The sequence below is a fragment of the Hippichthys cyanospilos genome, chromosome 13 (assembly GCF_059441005.1).
Source record: "Hippichthys cyanospilos isolate Australia breed blue-spotted pipefish chromosome 13, RoL_Hcya_1.0, whole genome shotgun sequence".
Lineage (NCBI taxonomy): Eukaryota > Metazoa > Chordata > Actinopteri > Syngnathiformes > Syngnathidae > Hippichthys > Hippichthys cyanospilos.
The window spans coordinates 13,235,018-13,257,568 of NC_142381.1; the positions used below are offsets into that span (position 1 = coordinate 13,235,018).

Consider the following 22,551-nt stretch of genomic DNA (forward strand, 5'->3'; position numbering starts at 1 on the left):
TTGGTTTATAAAAAACGTAACATTATTTGTTCATATTTTTTTTTATTGAAAATGTACATGAATTAAATTAAATTTAGGTGAGATTGAATAATTGGTCAAGGCTTTCCGACAGCATGATGGACAGATACTAGAAAAATGTTTTTTCTGACACCAAAAATGTTACTTTGCACCACCCAAGAGCATAGGTCATAAACAACACGTCTTCAATGCATTTCAATGCACAAAATATATCCTTATAAATTATATAAATGCATGGGTATTTTTTTTCTTCTTCTTCTTTTTAGTACTCCAAGTCCTTTCTGGATTCACTTCAGTTCCATCTTAAAGAAATATTTGGCAACAGAAGGGAGCTGAAATTGTTGGATTTAACAAATTCATACTTATGATCTGCAGTTTGCACCACTTGTAGGAAAAGATAAAATAGCAATTTGTGGGGGTTGAAAACAAGCAGGTCACAGCAGTAAATAAATGGTTTTATAAATGCATGCAAAATATACAGAAGGCTGGTGAATATTAAAGCACAACGTGTCAAAAAGGCCTTCACATGTGACCTCCATGGTATTCAACAGTGGCATGTAAACATGGGCACCATCAAAACAAGTGCTAATATTTTTATATTGCTTTGGCATCGCGATGACTTCAATTTGGTGATTTGTTTTAAATACACAGTGTACACCAACACTTCTTAGGTCATGTTTTTAATTAACATGTCTTGATCCTCCCATTATCTGCAGAGGTCCTCTCTATTTAAGACAAGCAGCTTTAAAATGGTCCAACCTGCCCTGCCAGCCCATGATGAAATAAGATCAGTAGAGTGGAACTTTTTCCCTAACTTAATAAACATTAAAAACCTTCCCTTTTTTTTTTGGTAGTAATAGTTTGAGATTTTTGAATCCAGTGCCTCAGCATGGGCTGAGTTGCCCACCCCAAGGTGAATCAGAGATACCATGCGAGTCCACATAAGCCCACATTTGACAAAAAGGAGATGATGTAATGGGAGAGAAGCAGAAAAAAAAAAAACAGAAAACTTCAATACAGTAGTGGGAAACAGAAGAAGTAATGGGTGCTTAGGTGTTGCTGAAGCTGCCATCGCCCTCTTCAGATGGTCAAGACATTAAAAGAAGCTACAAAGAGAAAGACAAAGAAAGATGTAGATATTAGACAAGCAGAGAAATATATCTGATATCAGGGAAAGAGTTTGGTTAGAATGCATTACAATTCAAAAAGTGGCAGAAAATGACAACATTGAGTGAATCTATGACAGAAAATTGTTTTGCTATCCCCAAACGATGAGGAAAAAGCAAATGTGAAGCATGCAAATCATCATTTCAGCTTAAGTGGAAGAAGTTAGATTGCAGGTGGTAGTAAAGAGGGAAATAAAAGAACAGGGGGGGGGGGGTAAACAAAACAAAACAAAATAGACAAGGATGAAGTCCCACAAAACCGGTGGCATTTTGAAGAAGGTCCCTTATAAAGCTGGGGACCTACTCAGTGCAGAGCCAGGGAGTACTGCAAAGCAAATACACACAAACCAGTAAACAGAGGAACACGGAAGGCCACGGTCTCTGCTCTTGTGAGAAAAATCAACTGTAAATGAGAATATACATAGAGCATAAACAAGATTCCGTCCTAACATGTTGGTAAGAACTGCCTTTATTTTCTCTTTTTGGCAAATTACTCTAACAAACAGTACAAACATGTTCATTGACTTTAAAAATGTGCCATTATAAAAAGAAAACAAAAAAAGAGTAACAATTGCACTGACAACATACATATTTCATCACATTTGTGTATCAAAAAAGTGCAAATGTGACAGCTAATACAAAAAAGGCATAAAACACATGACACTAAATGAGGTATGGGCAGAAGTTGCAAAGCAAAAAGGCCAAGCGACACATTTAAAATGTTTTGGCACTGGATGATGCTGACAGCATCAAGGTCTAATAATAGGTTTACTTGCAAGTTATTGTATAGCACCAGGGAGGCTTTGTACAAAAAGTTTGAATTTTCTCTTCTCCAGAGATAAAAAAAAAAAAACATGACATACATTGCTAAATCACATCTACGTGAATCATTATTTGGCCAGCCAACACAAATTGGAAATAATGTTGAAAAAAAAAAAAGTATTACTACGAAGATTGTCAAAATTTGAGAAAAGCAGAACTTCAACAAGAAAAAAAAGTTGTAATTTTGTGAGAATATAAGAGAAAACCGTATATATTAAAGAGATAGTTGCGCAAGAAAAAAGGTGTTGGAATATTTACTAAACAGTTCAAGTTATGAACTATACCACTTTAGACGCTCTAAAATAAGAATTTTTCTCTAAGATATTGATTTTAATCTGCTTCAATTTGCATACTATACTTAAAATGAGTACTTTATTCTTGGATACTACTTTTTCCTGCTTTTTTTTCATCCTAATACTAACATATGCAATTAAAGAAATTTAAGCCGTTTTACAGTATTATTTCTACCATATACAATACATTACTTTAATCGCAATGGCACTTTTCAACAACTAGCACACATGTATTACCGTTTATGTGCCACACCTCACACGCCAAAAAAAATAAAACATGTCACTAATTTCTGAACTTTCGTGTTTCAATACAGAGCTAGAACTGTTTGTTTTTAGGCCACATCTGAGGTGTGTTTCGCTTGAGCTTTGGTCCGTTTCTGCCCATCACAACAAGGTCATGTTGTGTGTTAATATGGAAAATAAAACGCACAGGCCATGCAAAGAGTCACTAAATAGAAAAATAAAGAAGCGTGGAATGTATCTTCTATACAAAAAAAACAACAACAAAAGAACAATAAACATCAGCATTAAAGTGGTATTTTTAAAAAGGATTCCAACTGATCAATGCCCTGGGATAGGGGGCAATTATGGAGGTTGGGGGTAAGGTGGGGGGGAGGGGGCATTTTGGAGGGGTTCACTGTAAGGGATGATCAGTCACAGCAGGGTGGCCGCAAGGGAGCACTTTTCTACAGGAATCCTTCTCTGGAAATAAGAGAGAAGGGCCGTTACTGCTTTGTTGTATATACGTGTAACATCTGTGACATCATCATTAATGGTCAGCTGGCAACCAGACGAGAGCTGATGCGTGAGACCTAATTTTGGACTTGTCTTGTGAGCTCCTCTAAAGTACATTGCGTTGCCTACGGCTGAGGTCCCCAATTGGACTGATTTCACATATAGTTATTTGGCTGATTGGCATAGAAGGAATTACAAACAAATGATGAAAAATGCATTCTTTACAATATGTGGAATATGATTCAATTGTTGATTAGTTGTTTTGCATCAGTAAATAATGCAAAATAAACATCAATAATGAATAAACTCTGAACAAGATTTTTTTTTGTAGTACACATTAATGCAAAATAAAATTTTATCAGAAACCAATAAATCGATGGTATACGTAATCGATAATCGTTTCTAAAGATCTTCGATAGTGTTAGCACTAAAATCCAGCCTTTTGGAATTCATCTTGGGAGCGGCCATTTTTGCTTGTCGCTGTCTACCAAAAACGGCTCAGGTATCGAGCAAACATGGATCAGATTGTGAACTTCCTATGACCAAACTCAGTAAAAAAAAACAAAAAACAAAAAACAAAAACATGAGTCGATATTGGTCATTTGCTGAGCCCTGAGCAACTGTAATGCAAGTTTCAGTCGACACCAAGTGATAAAATGGTCGCTCCCATGAGATTTTGCAACTTAATTCATAATTCACAAATGTAATATCCATTAGAATACCGAGTTTAGACTATAGGGGCTGCACGGAATGAATGTTTGTAAAGAAGACTTTTGAGTTGTATTGCTCTTTAAATGTATCTCAAACTATCATAAAATATAGCCAAGGTCCAAGACATTTAGGTTCTGGTGATCAATAAAATATCTTATACTGTATTCAGTTTTTCTGGGTGACCTGGAACCAAATGGCCCTCAGACAAGCTGGGAAGTGCTGTTCTATAGAACATGACAGGGATCTACTGTCCGTTCAGTCTTCCTCAAAGGTCGAGGGTCTTAACATCTGTCTCTCTCTTGAGTTTTTATGTTTGTGTGTGTGCATGGGGGAGAATCCTGAAACAAAGCATCCCAACAAACACAATGTCTGCCCTGAGGTTGCTCACTGTTCTGGCATGACCCTTTCGAAAAGCTCTTTGTGTGAAAAGCAGGGGCGGGCGGCAAAGGGCTTCTGCACATAAAGGAGACGTTTGTGGATAGGAGGTAGACGGATGGAGCGACGAGACCACAAACTGGCTGTTTGAGAAGCTGGTAAGTGGGCGATAAACAATCGCAACTTACATGAACGACTGCGGTGGCAATTTTGGTGTTTGATTAAATTTGTGAGCTGATGGGTCATGTCTTACCAGAACAGGGTGCTTGAAGCAGCATGCATCAAATTTAGGAGCAGTTAACTGGAAAACATGATGGATGCAAAACGAGTGTTGCATGCACTTGACACTTTTGACATCCATACTATAAGCAGCACTCAGTAAGTGTAACAAGTGATTTCACAGAACACAAATTTTATGTACTGAAAAACCTCTATGGTGGAATGCGATCCAACTTGGGACAATGAATACATTTGGATTTAGAATTATTTCTGGAAATAGGAATTATAAAACCTCAGATACATTCCACTTTAGAAATTCCACTGCACATAGGAATTTTGGGATTGAGACGTTAACAGCAGTGCAATAAAAAGATGAATATTTCTGCTAATATTTAGAAAGAGAAGTAGTGATTTGTGAGGTATAAGCAACATCAAGTTGTTATCTCAGTGCAAGTGTTTTCTTCCTTCGCAAATACACACACCAGCAGTCACATCAGCGTTAATGGCATGGCAAACTGATATTTGAGTTCATGTGATTGATATTTGAGTTCATGAGGTTCAATTGGCCGCCTTTGAAGCAAATTAAAAAAAAAAAAAAAAAAAAAAAAATCTAATGAACCACACAGGGCATAAAAATGAGTTCAAAGGACAATCTGCATCTGCTTGCACAAATCAGGTGGAAGTAGTTAGGTTTACGATGTGTGTTGGGACATGAGCAATATTTATTGTGGCGAGGTATTCAGAGCATGTTTTGCTGATTTCGGAATAAATGTGAACATGAAAGCTCAAGAAGCCTTTGGCGCTCTGCAAAAAAAATCCACAATGTGGATTAAATTAGAACAAATGCGAGGCTTCTTGTTAATGAGAAGAGACAAAAAAAAAAAGCACACTTGGGACATTGGAGGGGCACGCTAAAATTAAACCCTACTAAATTAGTCATACACTAACAACATTAGGAGATGACATTGACACATGAATTGAGACGCACTTAGGAATCAATCGATTTATCAGTTGGGGATGGATTAAGCTCCTTGGGTGCCCTTGAATATGGGTTAGGGTTATACTTCCCAGTTTTTTTTTCTTACTGTTTCCATTTTTCTGTTTCCAGTGTGTGACGCAGCATCAAACACATACCTGAACCCCATGTAACACCTTTTCAACCGTGAATGTTAGAATGGAGACACTTACTTCTTCTTCTCTTTGTCCCGCTTGAGTGTGGTGGAGCCACCAGCCTGCTGGGCTTGATTTTGCAAGAGCTCGGTGGCAGTCTTTTTCTGTTTAAACGTGTTGAGCTCGTCGTCCAGGGATTTCTTCTTGTCCTCCAGCTTCTTCTTCTCATCCTGGTGCAGCTTCTTCAGGCGGTCAAATTTTTCGTGTAGCTAATGTCAGGGCAATGATGAAACGGATAGGAGAAGATCATAAAAATGTGAGATGAGCCTTCCGACGTTGCTGTAGCAGCAGTTTGACGACGCCAACCTCTTTCTCTGCTTCTTTAAGCTCCGCCTCCTTCTCTTTGACTCTCTGCACGAACATTTGCCGCATCTCTTCTTCCTTCTTTTGGAGTTCGCCCATGAACTCGTTCCGTTTTGCTTCATACGTCTCTTGGAGACTAGGAAGGTGAAAAAAAAGAAGGGGGTTTTGGATGAAGCATTTGACTCTAAATGGGGAAGAAAAAAACAGTGAGAAGCCTTGCGCCTGGTACCTGAAGGGCTTGCTGTCAGGGTCCGTGTCTTTAAAGCCAATCTCCTCCAACTTGCAACGGCGGTACAGCTCGTAGTGGCGCGTGTGTGTCTGCTCCCGCAGGTCTTCCATGTTCACCCGGATCAGCATTTCTCTCAGTTTGACAAAGTCGCAATGATTCTCGTTCTCCACTGCGGTAGACGAGGCGAATAAAAAGAGCTTTAAAAATGTTTATAATTAACTTAAAAAAAAAAAGGACTATATCAAATAAATTTCTTTTGTCTGAGCAAGTGTGTGAAACCATGCGAGCACACGTGCATGCAAAAAAACTCACAAAAATCCTCTGGCTAAAAATACGGAAGTTGGTCAAATTCTATTACACTAGTGTAAGGAAGGAGAAATACAGCAATGATTTGCAGCTTTTAAAGGGTTGTCACACCTCTTTAGGTAATCAATAGAGGAAAACTGAGCCAGTTTAAAAGTTTTCCAGAGTCAATGCAGATGGGTTAAGGGACTTTTTGTCACTACTGGAAAATTGTGAGACTAAGTCAGATTCGCCAAACTACAACCAAGAAAATGACATACATTGAATGGGGGAAAAAATGGCTGAAGACTCGCTATCAGCGATGCTGTGTCATGTGTATCAACAATAGCTTTCTATAGCTTTTTTTAACCTCACCTAAAACGTATTTACTCATTTTCAATAGTAAAAATGTAATAGTTTGCATATTATTTGAAAATTATTTTTCATGTACAATTAATACTTTTAAGAAAACATTTTCCCACTTACTGTCAACTAAAAATGACATGTGTTCAAGCCTCAGGTGACAACCAATCATGACACCTGTTTTCAGGGTTTAGTCATGTGACATTAGCAAGCTCAATTGTGATTGATTGTTACCTAGGCTCATGTGATGTCATTTTCAGTTATCAGCAAGAGGAAAAATGATTATTTCATGTACAATGAATACCTTTAAAAAGACAAATTAAGAACAGACAAAATATTATCATTTTACTGCTGAAAATACATCAAGTATCCCTCTACAATCTAAAGTTTGCCTGAAATTTCCCATGTACCAAAGGGTTATAGAACTAGTGCTTATAACTCGTTGTTATAGATTACTCAACAAGTCAATTCAAATCAATTGAAAGCCCATTAGTGTCATGTGCTGTAACAGCTCAAAATGTTAAATGAGGTTGACCAAAGCCTTGAGAGGAAAAGGGCGTCAGGAACGGGCGGCTGGGAGCACGCCACCGTTTCCGGCAGTGCAGGAAGTTCCTTACCCTGCACAGTGCCCCAGGGATACTGGCGGGCCTTCACCATCTTGTTCCCAATCTTCACCTCCTCAGTGCTGCCCACCACGGCAAAGGGCAAATGGCTCTGGGGAGTTGAATGAGACATGAGCGTTGGTCCACTGCCAGCTTCCTTATCGCCGGAGAACAGTGAAAAACCCAAACAAAGCTGACTGTGTAAACAACTCATTTCAGTGTTACAAGATAAGACTTGTGATTAGAGGCTATGTCCCTGTGTGGTTTTAAAAAAAATCTTTTTTTTCCACATAAAATATCTAGCCACAAAAAAGCTACTTGCAACATGCAACATGTGTATCTTGCATCATTTTGTAAGATCTCTGCATGACTTAGACCAGGCCTTTGAATGTCAGCCTCTAAACAGTGAATATTCTGATTTATTTTGTATCTAATACATTTGGGCAATAAATCAAATTCATTTGATTCATTTGTCTGTTTAAAAAGACACCATTTGAATCTTATCTCAATTGTCAAATCAGGGTTTTGCAAAATAGTCTACAAAAGTAATTAAGTACTTAATTACGGCATGTAAGCTAGTTATGCACAAGTGATGAATAGTGTTTTTTTTGCACAAGCTATAAATACGTTTAGGTTAAAATTGATTTTAAATCACTTTTAAAACTGTGCTTTCTTTTCAGTGTTTGTTGGGTTTATGACTTGATTAAAATCAATTCAAGCCATAATTGCCGAGACTGTCCGGGCGAAAAGGAAAAAAAAAAATTCTTCTTGGGTCATATCACCCAGCCCTAGTGCTTATAAAAACAGCGATTATCATTGTGTTAAATCAAAACAGGATATTACAAGCATCCAGTTTTACTTTGAAACAATTGTCAACAGTTTATACTTATTTTCTAACATTGCAGACCAAAAAAGGAATAGATTTTTTTGTTCATTGTTTGTTTGTTTTATTAATTATGTACACTCTGGGCTTGAATAAAGGGAAGGAAATTAAAAGATTTTTTTTCAATATCAGATTCATCAATTGATCAACAAAAAAATGGACAAAGTAATCGAGTATTAATGTAAAAGTTAGTTGTAGACCTACATACATACTACCTATTTGGAAACTGTCAGCTCTAAACTGGACGACTGTCTGCAGTGACGAAGATGCGTGCTCACGGCTTGAGTGCTCACATGGCATGGCTTACGTTCATAGTGGAGTTGATCTCGGCGACTGACTCGTCGTCGGTGGGGAACTGGTAGATCTGAACGCCGTTGCTGACTAGCTCACTGGTGATTTTGATTTTAAACTTGGCAAGCTCGCTCTTGGAGATAGCGTCGGACTTTGCGACGATTGGGATGATATTGACCTAGGGGATGAGAAAAGACAACAGTCATGATTACATCACGAAATGGGATAACACTTTTAAAGTGAAAGAGGTCAACCCAAAGATTTTCTTTACTACACTATGTACTATTCGCTCCCCAATAGTCTTAACATTGCATTCTAAATTAGTCCTGCTAATCACTACTCTTTTTTTAAACATTTTAGAGGGCAGCCATTTTGTCACTTGCTGTCAACCGAAAATGACATCAGTTACCTGATACATAGGTAAACAAGCGATCACGGCTCAACTGCTTCCCAAGTTTTGGTCATGTGACAGTCATAAAATGAGCCTTAATTGGTCATTATCTCTGCAACCTTGATGTCATATTCAGTCAGTGGCAAAATGGCTGCCCACAAAGATGGAGAGATAGAAAAAAAAAAAGATTTTGCTGCTTAATTCATATTAGACAATGACTATATTAATCCTAATACTGTGTTTAGACCCGAGCCCTGCCAATAAGGATGTTTTGAAGTCGAGGACAATGCTGTATTTTGGCATAAAAAATATTGATTAGGATTGCAGTCATTTAATTATATATGTATAAAGACTACTATATCAATGTGACTTTAGGTTGCGTGTAAAGTATTAATAAGATTTGCTGTGTTTTGAATGCCCTTAACAAATTTCATGATATATAAGGATAGAAATTTATAGCATGAATTTATTTGTAATAAATAATGACAATAGTGTTACTTGTATACAAGTGTCGTAAATGGCTAGGAAACATAAAGTTAACATAATCTGCAAATGTTGGCCATCTGGCAAATTATTTTTGACCAGTGTTTGAAGGGCCATACAGTAAATACTGAATTTAATCGGTTGGGCTTTAAATTTGAACTTGTGGAGTTGCATAGAACATCTTATTTTAAAACAAAATGAAAAATGAGGGTTGACTTTTGACCAGGGTTGACCAATTTAAGTGAGCTAAAACATTCCCCTGTTTGGAGGTTAAATCATTTAAAAGACCAAGGCAGCTCCACATCAGTTTAAATGTTCGTCGCGGGCGCAGCTGCTCTGGCAAACGGTCGGATGGCTTGTGGGGGTCCATGCAAACGAGGCCCGGGAGGAGAGTGTGTCGCACAAAATAGGCAGCAGTCACAGAGTGGACTACATTTCTCAGATGACTGACACTGATGCGTCACTTGGGATGATGCCTGCAGGCAGAATGCCTCGCTTCAAGCTTGGTGAACCGTAACATGCTTCTTCCTACCAGCCATGGTTAACATGAAAGATAACCACTGACCTACAAATTGTATTGTACACAAAATACATCAAATTTATAGTAGAACCAAAGCACTAGGGATTCAAATTTAATCAAACGACGCAGTAATCTCCTGCTGGATTATAGTTCACCTTTTATGCAATTCTACTACACTGGAAGTTTTCTATAATTAAAAATAAACTGCTACGTTGTCATCATTTCGCTTTTGGTGTGCATCACGTGCAATTTGAGGGAAATTAAATGCCTACTGCTTTGTACTGAATCTGGCGCTGTACTGCAGATATGCTTCTTACTTACGAGTTGAATGACTAAATCATTCCTCGGTTGAGGCACTAAACACCAAGTGAAGTGGAATTACGTTGAGTAGTGAAACCATTCCAAAACTATTTGTTATATAATGTTCTCAAATTTTACAATTAAAAATGCATTATGACCTAGATAAGCGATCCATTATCAGTAGCCGCTTATCCTTACAAGGGTCGCTGGCTTGCTTGGTGCCTATCACGGCAGTCTTCGTGCTGTAGGTGGGGACACCCTGGACAGGTTGCGATTTGCAACATTTTGTCAATGTACCCCTTGTCAACTTTTTTTAGTGCCAAGTTTTTGGATGAAAAAAAAAAAAAAACAGAAAAATAACGGCATACAAAGTTTTGCAAAGGAGTCACTATAAAACAATTGAGCGACGTTGGTTGACGTTCCAATTCATTTGCTCTTAATTTGAAAACAAAAATACACTGTTTTTGTCATGGGATTGAAATACAATAAGCTAAGATATTACATACCCCTGGAAATATCTTCATGTACCCCCTGGGGTACTGGTGCCCCCATTTGAGAACCACTGACCTAGAAAAATGAAGCACCCACCTTGCTGTCAAGCTTCTTCATGGTCACCAGGTCCAGGGATTTGAGCGAGTGTCCTGTGGGAGCAATGAAGTAGAGGCAAGCATGGATGCGGGTGTCGTGGTAGCTGTGCAGTGTACGCTTTATTTTCAATTCCTCTTGGAGATATGCTTCAAACTGGGCATCGATGAATTCCACGATGGACTTGTAGCTGGCAAGGAAAGACAAAGATGGTTTATTGATGCAGAGTACTGTCCACCACTGAATAATTGCAGTATCTGCAGTTGTAGTATTTTCAAATTTGGTGTTGCTACTTTATGATCTTATTGATTTTAGTGCTTTGCCATCATCCTGTGGCATCTTTACACAATTGCAAATCCCTTTTGGGGGATTTGAGGAGGAGTTACAATTAGTAACACACATTCTTCAATCACATTTTCATAGCACACACCTGTCTTCTTTGTTAATCTGGTCTCCAAAGCCCACCGTGTTGACGACGGTGAGCTTGAGGCGCACATTGCTCTCCTGCAGTTCATAGGTGTTGGACTTGAGCGTCACCCCGGGCTGGTTGTGCTGGGTGGGCTCGCCCTCGAACTTGGTGTTGAACAGCGTATCCATCAGGGTGGACTTGCCCAGACCTGTCTCACCTGGACAATAGGATGATGACATTTCACATACTGTATGTGTAAAAAAGGTGGGTATGATCTGTAGTCTCTTTACAGAAACGCAGCTATAGCAGAAGACATTTAGCACATATTTTATATGGGTTCTATTCAGTTATTTATTGACTTTCTTCCAGTTCTAGTTTATGAAATCTGGCCAAATATTGACTCAATACCGATGCTTCGTATTGGTACTGGGTGTGCCTTTTTAGAGGTTAATATTCCTGTAAAGATTAGAATATGCATTTTTCATTACATTGCAAAATGAAAAAAGTGCCAATTTAATGGATCAAATAATATTTTTTCAAATTGATTTTCAATAACTAAACAAAATACATAACATAACCCAAAGAGAAAAACAGAGCTAGGAAGAGCCTTGTTTGCTGATCCACTCTGATGTTCATTTATCTCGGAGGCAGTCAGATGACTCAGTTAGCAAGCTCAGTCTATTTTTAATTCCTCACAGCCTGAACTGCCATCTACAGTCTGTCGGCCCATTTTTGCAAAATATCTCGTCATTTTTCCCAAAATATAGTATATATTTACCATTAATTAATAGTTTTACATCGCTGCTAATTTAATTAGTCATCAATATAATGCAGAAAATTAACCTTTTTGGGAAGACATATTGTTTACATATAATATTTAATTCACATTTTGTCGCCATTTCTATAATCCTTTATTCTTCAGCTGTGTCTTTTTAAAAATCTTTGAGAGTCTGTTTTCCTAACACATTAAATGGACTCACATTAGGATCATTTACAACTGCAAATTTACCAAATATAAATATGAGTTTAAATATGGGTAATATGAGTGTGTGAGTAAAAATGGTAGTCTCGTTTCCTGTGATTGACTTGCGATCAGTTAAACTAATTCAGTGCGAGACATTTTTGGACCCTCTTTTACCCTAACACCTAAAAGACATATATGTCTTTGGAATTGAATAAGGGTGAATCACATATGCTATTCTCTTGCCCAAAGCAATCTTGAATAAGCTCCAGTAGCCATGACACAAATGAGGACAAGCTCTTTAGAATATAGACGAACAGTTGGATAGATTAATCTAAACCAGGGGTGTTCAATTAGTCGATCAAGGTGGACTGGTTGATCGTGAATTTGCTAGTAGAAGATTGCATGACGCTGCACGATATGCAAAAACAACAAAAACAGGTGCAAAATACAATGCTAAAAGCTAACTATCGCAGCGCATTACTCTTAAATGTGTACATTTTCAAGCAACGACTATTCAAATAATAATATCAAAGTTAATGTTCTTTAACAAAGCAAATAACTTCTTCATTTATAGGGAATAAAAGTCGACACAAGGATGCCAGATAGGACACAGAAATGAAAAGAATCCCTTTGTTCTACAATGATGAAGCGAATTAAACAATACCAGATTTCCAGAGGAAGCTCTTAGTGATGAGTTCAGGAACTTGTGTGCGGCATTGACACAAAACAGCCACTGTTGTTTGACTCTTTCACCACAGACAGTCATTCATTGTTGACTAAAAGCAGCAGGATATTTAACAGAGCTTGACCTTATGCGAAGCCGGAGTATAACTCAAAATGTTTGCGTAACTCTACCGCTACACTCATCTGCACAGTAAAACTGTTAGTTCTAATGTTTATAACCAACAGTTTGCAATGTTCAAATAGCAGCCAATACGCAGATTTGTTAATCTGCTGTCACATACGACATACTCACCGACGCAGAGGATGTTGAAGCAAAATCCATGATTGACAGATTTATTGACCAGCTGGTCAGGCATGCTGTCGAAGCCAACATGGCCAGCGAGAGGTACAGCACGGGCACCTTCTCCCTAAATGCAAAAAAACAACCAAAATTAAGCAAACACCTTTTACAAAAGATTAACAACCTTTCAATAAAACCTGATTAATAATTGTTAGCCTTCTGTGAAACATTTCCACTGCTGATTTCCTGTTTCCTCGGTTCTCGACTTTCTACCTGCATCAGGAAACCACAGGGTAATTGTGTATATTATTGGTAATTTCACGTGGTTCACACTTCTCTTTGGCATTCTCTTGTCTACTTCCAAGTAGTGGTTATATACTAATAAGATACCTTAGCGATATAGTCATACAAGAAAAAGGAAAGTAATTGCAGGACAACTGTGAATACACTCTTTAAAACAAAACAAGGGCAACAAAACACTGTGAAACGTTTACCATTCATATTATTTATACATTATTTTTCTGATTCTGAGTTGTCATTGCCTGCTGTTAATTGGGAAGCCATTATAAACATTTATATTTAATATTCTGATCCATGTGCCCTCACTAATCTAAATATGACATTCTAATTAATAATGTGGTTTTGGAAAATGAATTAATCAGCAAAATCCCATTAGTTGTCTAACTCAGGGTGGACATTTTGTTACAGTCTCAGGTAGCTACCAATCTAGGCTCACCTATTTTCTGAGGTTGGTAATGTGAGGTAAAAATTCGGAACCATGATTGGTCGATTCCTGACCTATTGTTATGTCGTTTTTAGTAAACACAAAGGGGTAATATATCCACCCCCAAAATGGATTCGAAATTGTTGGAATTTTCTGCTTAAATCACTTTCCACAAATGCGATAACAATCAGAATATATTGTTTAAACTACTGAGGAATAATATAACATTTCTGTAAACAACATATTTGGTTTGACTCCCCCTTTAATCCTTGTGAAATTACATCTGGTTTGTGTAATTTATGCGTAGTTTAATGTACATGGAAATATTCCACAAGACACTAAATCAGATTTTGGCACTTGGACCTGCACTTGTAATCCAGCAGTTGATTGTTCCAAGTGTGAAATGTTGCAGTCAATGTGTATAATTATGATTGTAATTCTGAAGAGGGGGAAAAAAAGACAGCAAGCAATAAACTATACCGCATGCAGTGTCTCTCCTGAAACAAGTGTAAAAATCCCAGGCGATGCGAGTGTGGGTGTTTGGATGGTAGTGGTGGTTAGAACGTGTTTTCTTGCAGCCTACAATGTCGACAATTCAAAAGAATTTAGATTAGAAGGCAAAGCAAGCAGCTGTTATGCATCCTAACATGACAAGCACAAACGGCTGTGTGGTCACAGATTTGACAAAGGAGGACAATGAGTGAAAAAAAGAAAGTTGATTTTTTAAAAGGCTTAAATGGGGATAAACAGCTGTGGGTGGGGGTAGAAAAATGACAGACATTCTTGGAAAAACCTCCTCTAAAGTATTTTGTTTGGCAGAGTAACCATTGAGCAAACAGGCAGCTGTCTAGGCTCTGTGTGAACTCCAGGGGCACCAAAATGTCTCATAAAAATCAGTGGCACAATAGGATGGATGGATGGATGGATGGATGGATGGATGGATGGATGGATGATTGAATATCCAATTGATCGACAACTATTTTGAAAACAAAATAAAGTCTTTTTCTTAACTAAACAATACAAAATAAACAACGACGATTGGTAAATAAACTACAACTGAGCAAACATTGCCTTCGTCATACACTGGTGCCAAATAAAATTGTATCCAATTATTCAATTACTAGATGGAATAATAGACTGGATACTTAATAAAACATATTCAATAGTAACCGTCCTACTGCTATGGGTACACTTCAAAAGCGGTGAAATGATTTACTTGTTAGAAGATAATCTTCAAGAGGTTTGAGTAATTAATCTAGATTGGGTAAAAGGAGAATGTTAAAAAAATAAATAAACACTGGGCCCCCAAACGACTACACAAGCCTATGGTTGGAAGTGCAACATTCCTAAAACTCTTCCTGCCTTTCAAGACACCCACAGCCAAGTTCCACACACCAGTCAGCCGCAGAATGGGATGTCAAACTGAGAGAAACTGCTATTCTGGGAACATTGTCTGCATTTTTTTTTTTTTTTTTGCAAACCAGCCACAGTCAAGAAAAAAATGTCCAGTAACATTAGACACACGACTTTTTTGGTACAAATTGCAGGGTTAAATACCAGACAAAAAAATGTTTCCTCTTACACGCGCATGACAACGCCCGACTTGAAGTTGAATTGACTTGCATGAGATAACATAACGGAAATGAGCATGGTAGCGTCGCTGAAATGGGGGCGTAGAAAATGAATGGCTCTATACAACATCGCGTCTTTTTTATACATACATATATAGTATAATTTATGCAGCCTTTCATTAGTTAAAATTGACATTTATCAAGCCACTTAAGCATTTTGACCAACAATACACGAGAGCGACAGATAATAGTGGAAACATTACATTATTGCATTTTGTACGGATAACGACGCCTCATTGAGCTTCGCATTGACAATTCTAGATTAGCATAATCTCAACCCGACGTTTTGCCGATAAAGCGACGATACCCACAAAGGATGTAGGAGGCTGACTAACACACCCACTTCATTCAAAAATGTATTTCCAAGGGTGTACATTTTTTTAAGATCTGAAAAAAACAGTGTTAAAGTGGGTTAATTCAAACGGGCTACTCACCGCTTGCCTCGCTATCTCCGTGGACGCCATTGGTGATAGCCGTTAGCCGAACAAGCTTTCCGAGATGAGCGGGGGACGCTGAAGAGAACTGAGGTTACGCCGAACTCACCCTCTCCTTCGGGATATACCACTGTGAAAACATATTTTAAAATGTTATTTTACTTACCACGTTTAATATCGTCCGAAATCTTTGTTTAGTTGTTTAATATAAATACGGTTATGCTATGACAGATCCGGTGTATGTTTTTTTTAAATGATCATGAGAAATAGAGAGATGTGCTTGCCCGAATGCGATTGAATTAACGCCCCTACGAGTATCTTTAATGGATTTGTCCACACCGATTTGCAGTGAACCTCGGTGAATGAACATCACGAGTGGTCAGATGAATCCATAAAACGAAACATAAAAACGTGTTATTAATCTCTTGCGAATATGTAGCGCCAAAACCCCAAATGAAAAAAAAATCCTTTGGGTCGGATTTTTTTGTGTGATTTCAATGATTATATAAACACGATCGTTCCAGTCGTTCGTTATTTTATTCTCAGTAATTAGGAAGGTATTTCATGTTTGTTTCATGAAACTTCTGTGCACTAGCTGGAACTGTATATGTAAAGATGCTGTGTAAGTAAAACGTGTTATGGGAAAACTATATTATGACGTTTGCAAAATACTGTATTAACAAACTTTAATAGTTAATTGGATAAAACGAATTGTAATTATTTTAGGAATCAAAACAATAATTTCTCATCCGTTCGCTTTTTGTTTAAAAAAAGAGATCAAATGTCTCTTTTTGTAGAAGAACGCAAAAAAACGGTCTAGAATAAACCGGAAGCTATACCTTCACTTTAAAGTCACACCCTCTTACATCCGGGTTACGTATACAGTCGACCAATAGCGCAAGAGCAATTGATTTAAAAAGGAGCCGCCGTCAGTTATTTGTTAGATACGATAACAACTTTCTGTTTGCGAGGGTGCAAGCCTTACGAATTCGACACACGGTAATGTTAGCCTAAATATCGGGAGTTTGTTCCATTCAATCCCTTCGCTCTAGTGTTTTGTGACATTGTTGACTTGCATGTCAAACACATGGACCAACTTCCAAACGCATGTTAAAAGCTAACAAATTGAGCTTACAAATATTCAGGGTCCACGTTAACAACTACCTGTCTTTGCAGCTAAAATGGCTCACATCACTACAGCGCGTGAAAATCAAAATCGACCCTTCATACCAGGTAGGAAACTTAATCAAAAATGGTATTTCAGTGCATCTCTGCACAAGGATCCTTTCTCTTTCTTTAAATCGTCGTTTTACATTCACACGTTGCAGAAATCTCTTTTAAGACGCCACTGAAAACCAAAACTATGAGAACTCCTCTGCGCACTGGACGAAAGGCATTCGGCATCGTCAATGCGCAGTTGTCAACTCCTGTTTTCAATAAGCAGGGGAAGAAAACACAGAATATTCAGGTTAGCATTGCATCCCAAATATCAAATTAGGAGGAAGTGTAATTGCCTCACGTTGTCGACAGAAAATAACATAGTGGCTCAGGACTCTCTATTGACCAATCACATAACTTGCGAAGATTTATGAACATACTCATAGCAGGTGAGCAATGATTGGATGTTAAGAGAACCCTGAGCAACTCTGATGTCATTTTCAGTCGACGGCTCTCTATAGGACAACTTGGGTTTCCATCATTTTACAGCTGTAATTTTTATTCAAAATGATTTTTTAACACCCAACAGGTAGCCAAATCCAAGCCTTTATCTCAGAAGAAAGAGGACTATCCAGAAATTGAGAATATAATCCCCTATGATCCAATGGGTAACTCGTTTTAAAGATTTACAATGGAGAAAAAAAAAGCATCTTACATGTGTCTAAAGAGTCCCCCCTTATTTCAGAATTTGAGAAATACGACATTCCTGAAGATTTAGTTCCTCTTGGTAGTCTTGCTCTTCATGGTATGGCTTTCCCACAAGTGCCACCTGTTTTGGAAGAAGACCCGTTTATTTATGTGCCTATGTCACCTGTGACAATGCCACAACACTCAGGTACCAGTCTCATACATTGATCATATTAAATAAAAACCCCCACACACAATCTGTTCAATTACTATGTATTGAAAACGTTTTCAAGCTAAAATTAGTTTACCAAGACCAATGTAATCTAATGAGTAAAAATAAAAGTAAATCATGGTCACTCCCTCATTATAATGCCCAGCCTCCTAGGGTCACACACACAATTTGGAAACCACTGATACTGCCGAATTCGAAGGATTTTTAATGAATTGGGTCTCCACTGTATTGAGTCTACGCTTCCGTTGTTGGATGTGAGTTTAATTCCACAGTTGCTGTGATGTAACGCAAAATTTTCTTTCAGATGACTGCATTGAATTGGACGCATTCCTCCAAACGATTGATGCGCTGACTATTGGGCTTCCTCCTGAACCCGACACTGAGTGAAATGTTTTCACATTCAGCTCTCATACTGTTCATGTTTATTTTAAATATTTAACGGCTTTTAAATCGTTGCTATTTGTCTGCATTGTCACTTTAAAGCAGTTCAATAAACGCCTTGGAAAAGTATGCACTTCCTGGTTTTGCAAGCCTCTGCGATCACGTGATACTCTCGCTTTGCGATTACCATGAACTTTGGTTCATTTCCTCTGAGGAAGTGGTGAAAGTCTCCGCGCGAACCAATCGCTTATTTTTTTTCTATTTTAAATATCTGTTTAAAATGTGGGAAAAATTACCACGAATCGATAGGTTTTCATTCTTCCAAACGTGCATTGGTAATCAAAGTGAAAGCCGGACAGGTAAGTCACGTCACCGACCCAAACGAGTAAATTGACTGCTTTTGTTCTCAAAATGGAGACCAAGTCAATCGAAGGAGAGGCGTTTACCTTGACATTGAACTGTCATTTAAAATAACCGGGACAGCAGTACCATGGATGAGGGCAGCTCGAATGGGCAAGATGCCACCACTGACGCCCACCGCGGTCAAGACTCCAGACAAGGCCCCGTTGTAGAGCGACGTTCCCGGTATGGCGCGTCGCTCACGCCCGGTGCTCCGCAGCGGAGGTCGCGGATGCTGCAGAGGCGGCAAGACGATTCGGACACGGACACACCTGCCCAGCGGATGAAATCCACCAAAGAACTGCCCCAAGGCGGGTTTGGCTTGGCTCTGTACCCCATGGAGCACGCGTGGATGTTGTCGGCTGCGGAGGGCAACTGCGATGCGCTGCTGGAGTTCGTATCCGAGGAGCCGCTGCTGCTCACCAGGCGGGACTTCATCAGCGGCTACTCGGTGCTCCACTGGCTCGCCAAGAGCGGCCGAGACGAGACGCTGCTCAAGTTGCTCCACCAGGCCGAGAGCGCCGGGGGGCGGCCGGTGAGCGTGGACGTGCGGGGCAGCGGCGGCCTCACCCCGCTGCACGTCGCCAGCATGCATGGCCACTACGCTGTCATCAAGCTCCTGGTGGGGGCGTTCGGTGCCAACGTGGACGTTATGGACTACGGCGGGAGGCGGGCCTGGCAGTACCTGCGGCCGGATGCCCCCCGCGAGATGAAGGAGCTGCTCGGGACGTGGGACGACGAGCACGCTAGTAGGGTGGAACCCAAGGCCAATAAGAATTGTAACAACAGCAGCGGTGAGGTGATTACGCCAGGTGAGGATTTGAAGGCTTTTGCGGACGAGGTGAACTCTTTTGACCAGAGTGGAAGAAGAGACAGCTGGAGGTTAGGCTCCCTAAAAAGGTTCTTCTCGTTCCGGGCCAGCAGGCGCTGACATTTTCTGTCACTACTGTGCATTCACTCTCTTTAAAGTGCTTTCCGAGTTCTAATATTTGACATGGTAAATGCACCCTTGCAAATGTAGCTTATTTTTCCACCCTGGATTCCAGAGTTATATTTGGCAGAGACAAGCAAACATGAGCCATGAATACAAGCATCTGTGGTAAGGGCTCATCGGAAAATCCCCAAGACTGTTTTTCATTTTGCCTTTTTGCTTTGCTCCTCCCTGGGAAAAATTTAAACTACCTGTAAAAATCACTTCTACTGTAAAAGCAAATAAACCAACACTGCAATCAAAATGGTGTGAAACAGGATAATGTACACCAAGTATTTGCTTGATCACAGATCTTTTATTTTCAAACATGAACGTAGAACCAGCGTGTGTACAAAACAGCTGCGGCTCCACCTGACATGGAGCCTCTCCTTCCTGGCAGCTGGAGGTCCTACGATGGAATGGAAAGGGGGGATGGATTCTGCAGGAACGTCATGTTTACAGACCCAACTTAGTCCTCCTCCAGTGTCTCCTCTTGGAGTTGTACCTGCACAATGCGGTTCAACAGTCAAACAGATAAAGCAGCACTACTTTAAACTCTAACATCCACGACATATTACACAAAAATGTTTTATTTTTGAAAGATTACAGTTCACCTCTGATTAAGAACTTGTACCAGAAATCTGTGGGATGTTTTTTTTTTAACAATACAGTCCCTTGTGCAATCTCAGGAAAACAATGCATTCATTCAACAGTAATTACAGAATGGCTATTAAATAGGATTATCACTGAGAAACAATTGCTACAACAATGCCTTGCTAACCGTGTTTCGGCGACAGAGCATTCGTTTCATCCTCACAGTGAAGACGACGACGAGGAACTCCGAAGCTGAACAATGCTAATCTCAGCAGGGTTAATGACAGCACTTCACAGTTATCAAGTGCTGCAATTGCAGACCTGCTTTACTGGAATGTCTAGTCTTCTACCATTGCAGCATGTAAAGTGCGACTGCCTGTGCAGTTTTGCCACCACATCCTCATCTGACTTCTGCATTTGAGTGTGCAACTAAACAAACAACATTTAGTCAGATGCTTTGTTTCCATATGCTGTCACGCCTGTCATCGAAAAGCATCGTGGCTAATGAAAGTTGTGTTAAAATAAAAACCTGACAGAAAAGTCATCACATGTTAAGGGCAAATCCTCAAAAGGATGCAAATTCAACATCATGCTACACATGTATTATTTACACTGATTAGATGACAGATTTTTCTTCCCAAAAATCTGTTAAGAGTAGCTTTAATTTCAATGGAACTTAAAAAAAAACAAAAAACTTTGAAATTCTACTTTATCAGATTTGACTAATGGATGCAAATGGACCAAAAGTGAGGTCGACCTACTCCACAGAAAAACCGCCTAGTTACCCAGGATTTGCATCCACATCACCGGAAAGCTCTCTTTTAACGCTTTATGGGAAGTGTTGAGCGTTAACATGTTAGCACTGGCAGCTTCCCCATGTCGTACCCAAGAATGAATGTAAGCGCTCCTCTTCAATTTATTGAAGCACCCAGGTGACGCCGTGAAAGAGGTAGGCCTACTCGCTGCAATGTTGTTTCGCTTGCGTTGTCTTCGGACTGCAAACTCACAAGATTGCGAACAATGACGCCAGCCAAACTGAACGACGAGAAAGTTGTCCACTAGCGAGCTGTATCGGACAACACAGCCAATAGGAGAGCAGTAAAATGACTGTGAGGGATTCTGTCCAGATACCTGTGTAATGGTATGGCGCGTTTAATTCGTGCAGGAGTTTTAATTTTCTCTTAAAGCATCCAAGTCATTGCTGTTGAATTTTTTTCTTGTTTAAAGAGGCAAATGTTTCACTGAATTTTTACTCGTAAAGTGAGGATTTCATATACAGTAGTGTTCGTATCTAGTGGTACTACTATATTTTGAAAGCTAAAGACATTGAATTACTGTAATGTAAACTATAGGAAATTATATATTTGTTCAAGCCTTCATTTAATTTTTAAAACAGTTTTGAAACTGGAAAACGAAGTGAATCGGTGGTTGCATTTGATTGATGGGTTGTCCTGACTTACGCAGAAGAATGTTGCCACTTTAAACTTGCATTTTAAAGCAGCAATGTACACAAAAACACTGAAGCCTCACCTGATCTTGTTTCCAGTCTTCATTCTGATCCACTGAGGAATGGGCCTGTTCTGCTTCTGTTTCTTGGCCAGAAAGCGCTTGATTCTGAAAGTCTTGTGGGACGACTAAAAATCGACACGACAGAAAGAAATCATTCGAAACACGTAACGCATTTGAAAACTGTTACTAGCCACATGCTTAATGTCTTGATGGGAGTTTTAATGCTAGCTAGCTAGCTTTGGAGTACGGAGCGCCCGCTAATTGTACTAGATTTAAAAAAAAAAGAAAATGAAGCACCATATAAATACAGAGGTAATCGCGAGTGTTTCATCTAAGTGTTGTGAGCTCTCAGGAAAGGTAAGTGTGTATATTTTGATGGATGTTTGATGATTTTTCTAGTTACCATATCGACCACAGTCCTTTCCCCACTACGGCGGCGGTAGAAGAGGAAGAACGCTGTGACGTAAGCCGTTATAGCCAATGACGCTTCCGCTCATTTAGTCGTACCTTTTATTGACAGCGACATCGTATGGTAATCTCATGATACTACAGATTTATGTCTCAAAAATACGTATTGTGGGGGGAATTTATTACAGCATTTGAACTCAAGAACATAGTTATTGCATTTAGAAATAAATGTTTACAAACGTGTGATTACAAAATTCAATTACAGGTTAGTACAGCTGCGTAATTGAATAAAAACAATAATGGTGCAGAGACTATAGACTCACGCAGAGTAAAAGATACTCCAACA

At 39.1% G+C, this 22,551-nt stretch overlaps 4 protein-coding genes across 8 annotated transcripts; 2 read left to right on the forward strand and 2 right to left on the reverse strand.

Annotated features, from left to right (window-relative positions):
• Positions 1-28: 28 nt before the first annotated feature.
• On the reverse strand, positions 29-16,089 carry septin6 (septin 6). Of its 3 annotated transcripts, none has more exons than XM_088430833.1 (10): positions 15,868-16,081; positions 13,091-13,205; positions 11,172-11,367; positions 10,745-10,931; positions 8,479-8,640; positions 7,304-7,400; positions 6,042-6,210; positions 5,816-5,948; positions 5,528-5,718; positions 29-1,124 (listed from the first exon to the last, which is right to left on the reverse strand). In XM_088430833.1, exons 1-10 carry the CDS (start codon positions 15,895-15,897, stop codon positions 1,115-1,117), a joined length of 1,290 nt encoding a protein of 429 aa, XP_088286959.1. In that variant the 5' UTR covers positions 15,898-16,081; the 3' UTR covers positions 29-1,114. The 3 variants fall into 3 exon arrangements, with proteins under 3 accessions (XP_088286959.1, XP_088286958.1, XP_088286960.1); XM_088430832.1 differs by lacking the exon at positions 29-1,124 and adding an exon at positions 1,636-3,001 and having other exon boundaries at positions 15,868-16,089; XM_088430834.1 differs by lacking the exon at positions 29-1,124 and having other exon boundaries at positions 5,524-5,718; positions 15,868-16,089.
• On the forward strand, positions 15,534-18,454 carry pttg1 (PTTG1 regulator of sister chromatid separation, securin). 3 transcript variants are annotated; one of them, XM_088430839.1, is made up of 6 exons: positions 15,534-15,960; positions 17,044-17,100; positions 17,196-17,335; positions 17,615-17,693; positions 17,771-17,920; positions 18,249-18,454. In XM_088430839.1, exons 2-6 carry the CDS (start codon positions 17,049-17,051, stop codon positions 18,329-18,331), a joined length of 504 nt encoding a protein of 167 aa, XP_088286965.1. In that variant the 5' UTR covers positions 15,534-15,960; positions 17,044-17,048; the 3' UTR covers positions 18,332-18,454. The 3 variants fall into 3 exon arrangements, with proteins under 3 accessions (XP_088286965.1, XP_088286962.1, XP_088286963.1); XM_088430836.1 differs by lacking the exon at positions 15,534-15,960 and adding an exon at positions 16,027-16,489; XM_088430837.1 differs by lacking the exon at positions 15,534-15,960 and adding an exon at positions 16,676-16,866.
• Positions 18,455-18,490: 36 nt separating this feature from the next.
• sowahd (sosondowah ankyrin repeat domain family d) lies at positions 18,491-19,990 on the forward strand. Its single transcript, XM_088430835.1, has 2 exons — positions 18,491-18,684; positions 18,809-19,990. Exon 2 carries the CDS (start codon positions 18,816-18,818, stop codon positions 19,653-19,655), a length of 840 nt encoding a protein of 279 aa, XP_088286961.1. The 5' UTR covers positions 18,491-18,684; positions 18,809-18,815; the 3' UTR covers positions 19,656-19,990.
• rpl39 (ribosomal protein L39) lies at positions 19,991-22,278 on the reverse strand. The gene is made up of 3 exons (XM_088430840.1): positions 22,201-22,278; positions 21,819-21,922; positions 19,991-20,199 (listed from the first exon to the last, which is right to left on the reverse strand). The coding sequence occupies exons 1-3, from the start codon at positions 22,201-22,203 to the stop codon at positions 20,151-20,153; spliced, it is 156 nt and encodes a 51-aa protein (XP_088286966.1). The 5' UTR covers positions 22,204-22,278; the 3' UTR covers positions 19,991-20,150.
• Positions 22,279-22,551: the final 273 nt, after the last annotated feature.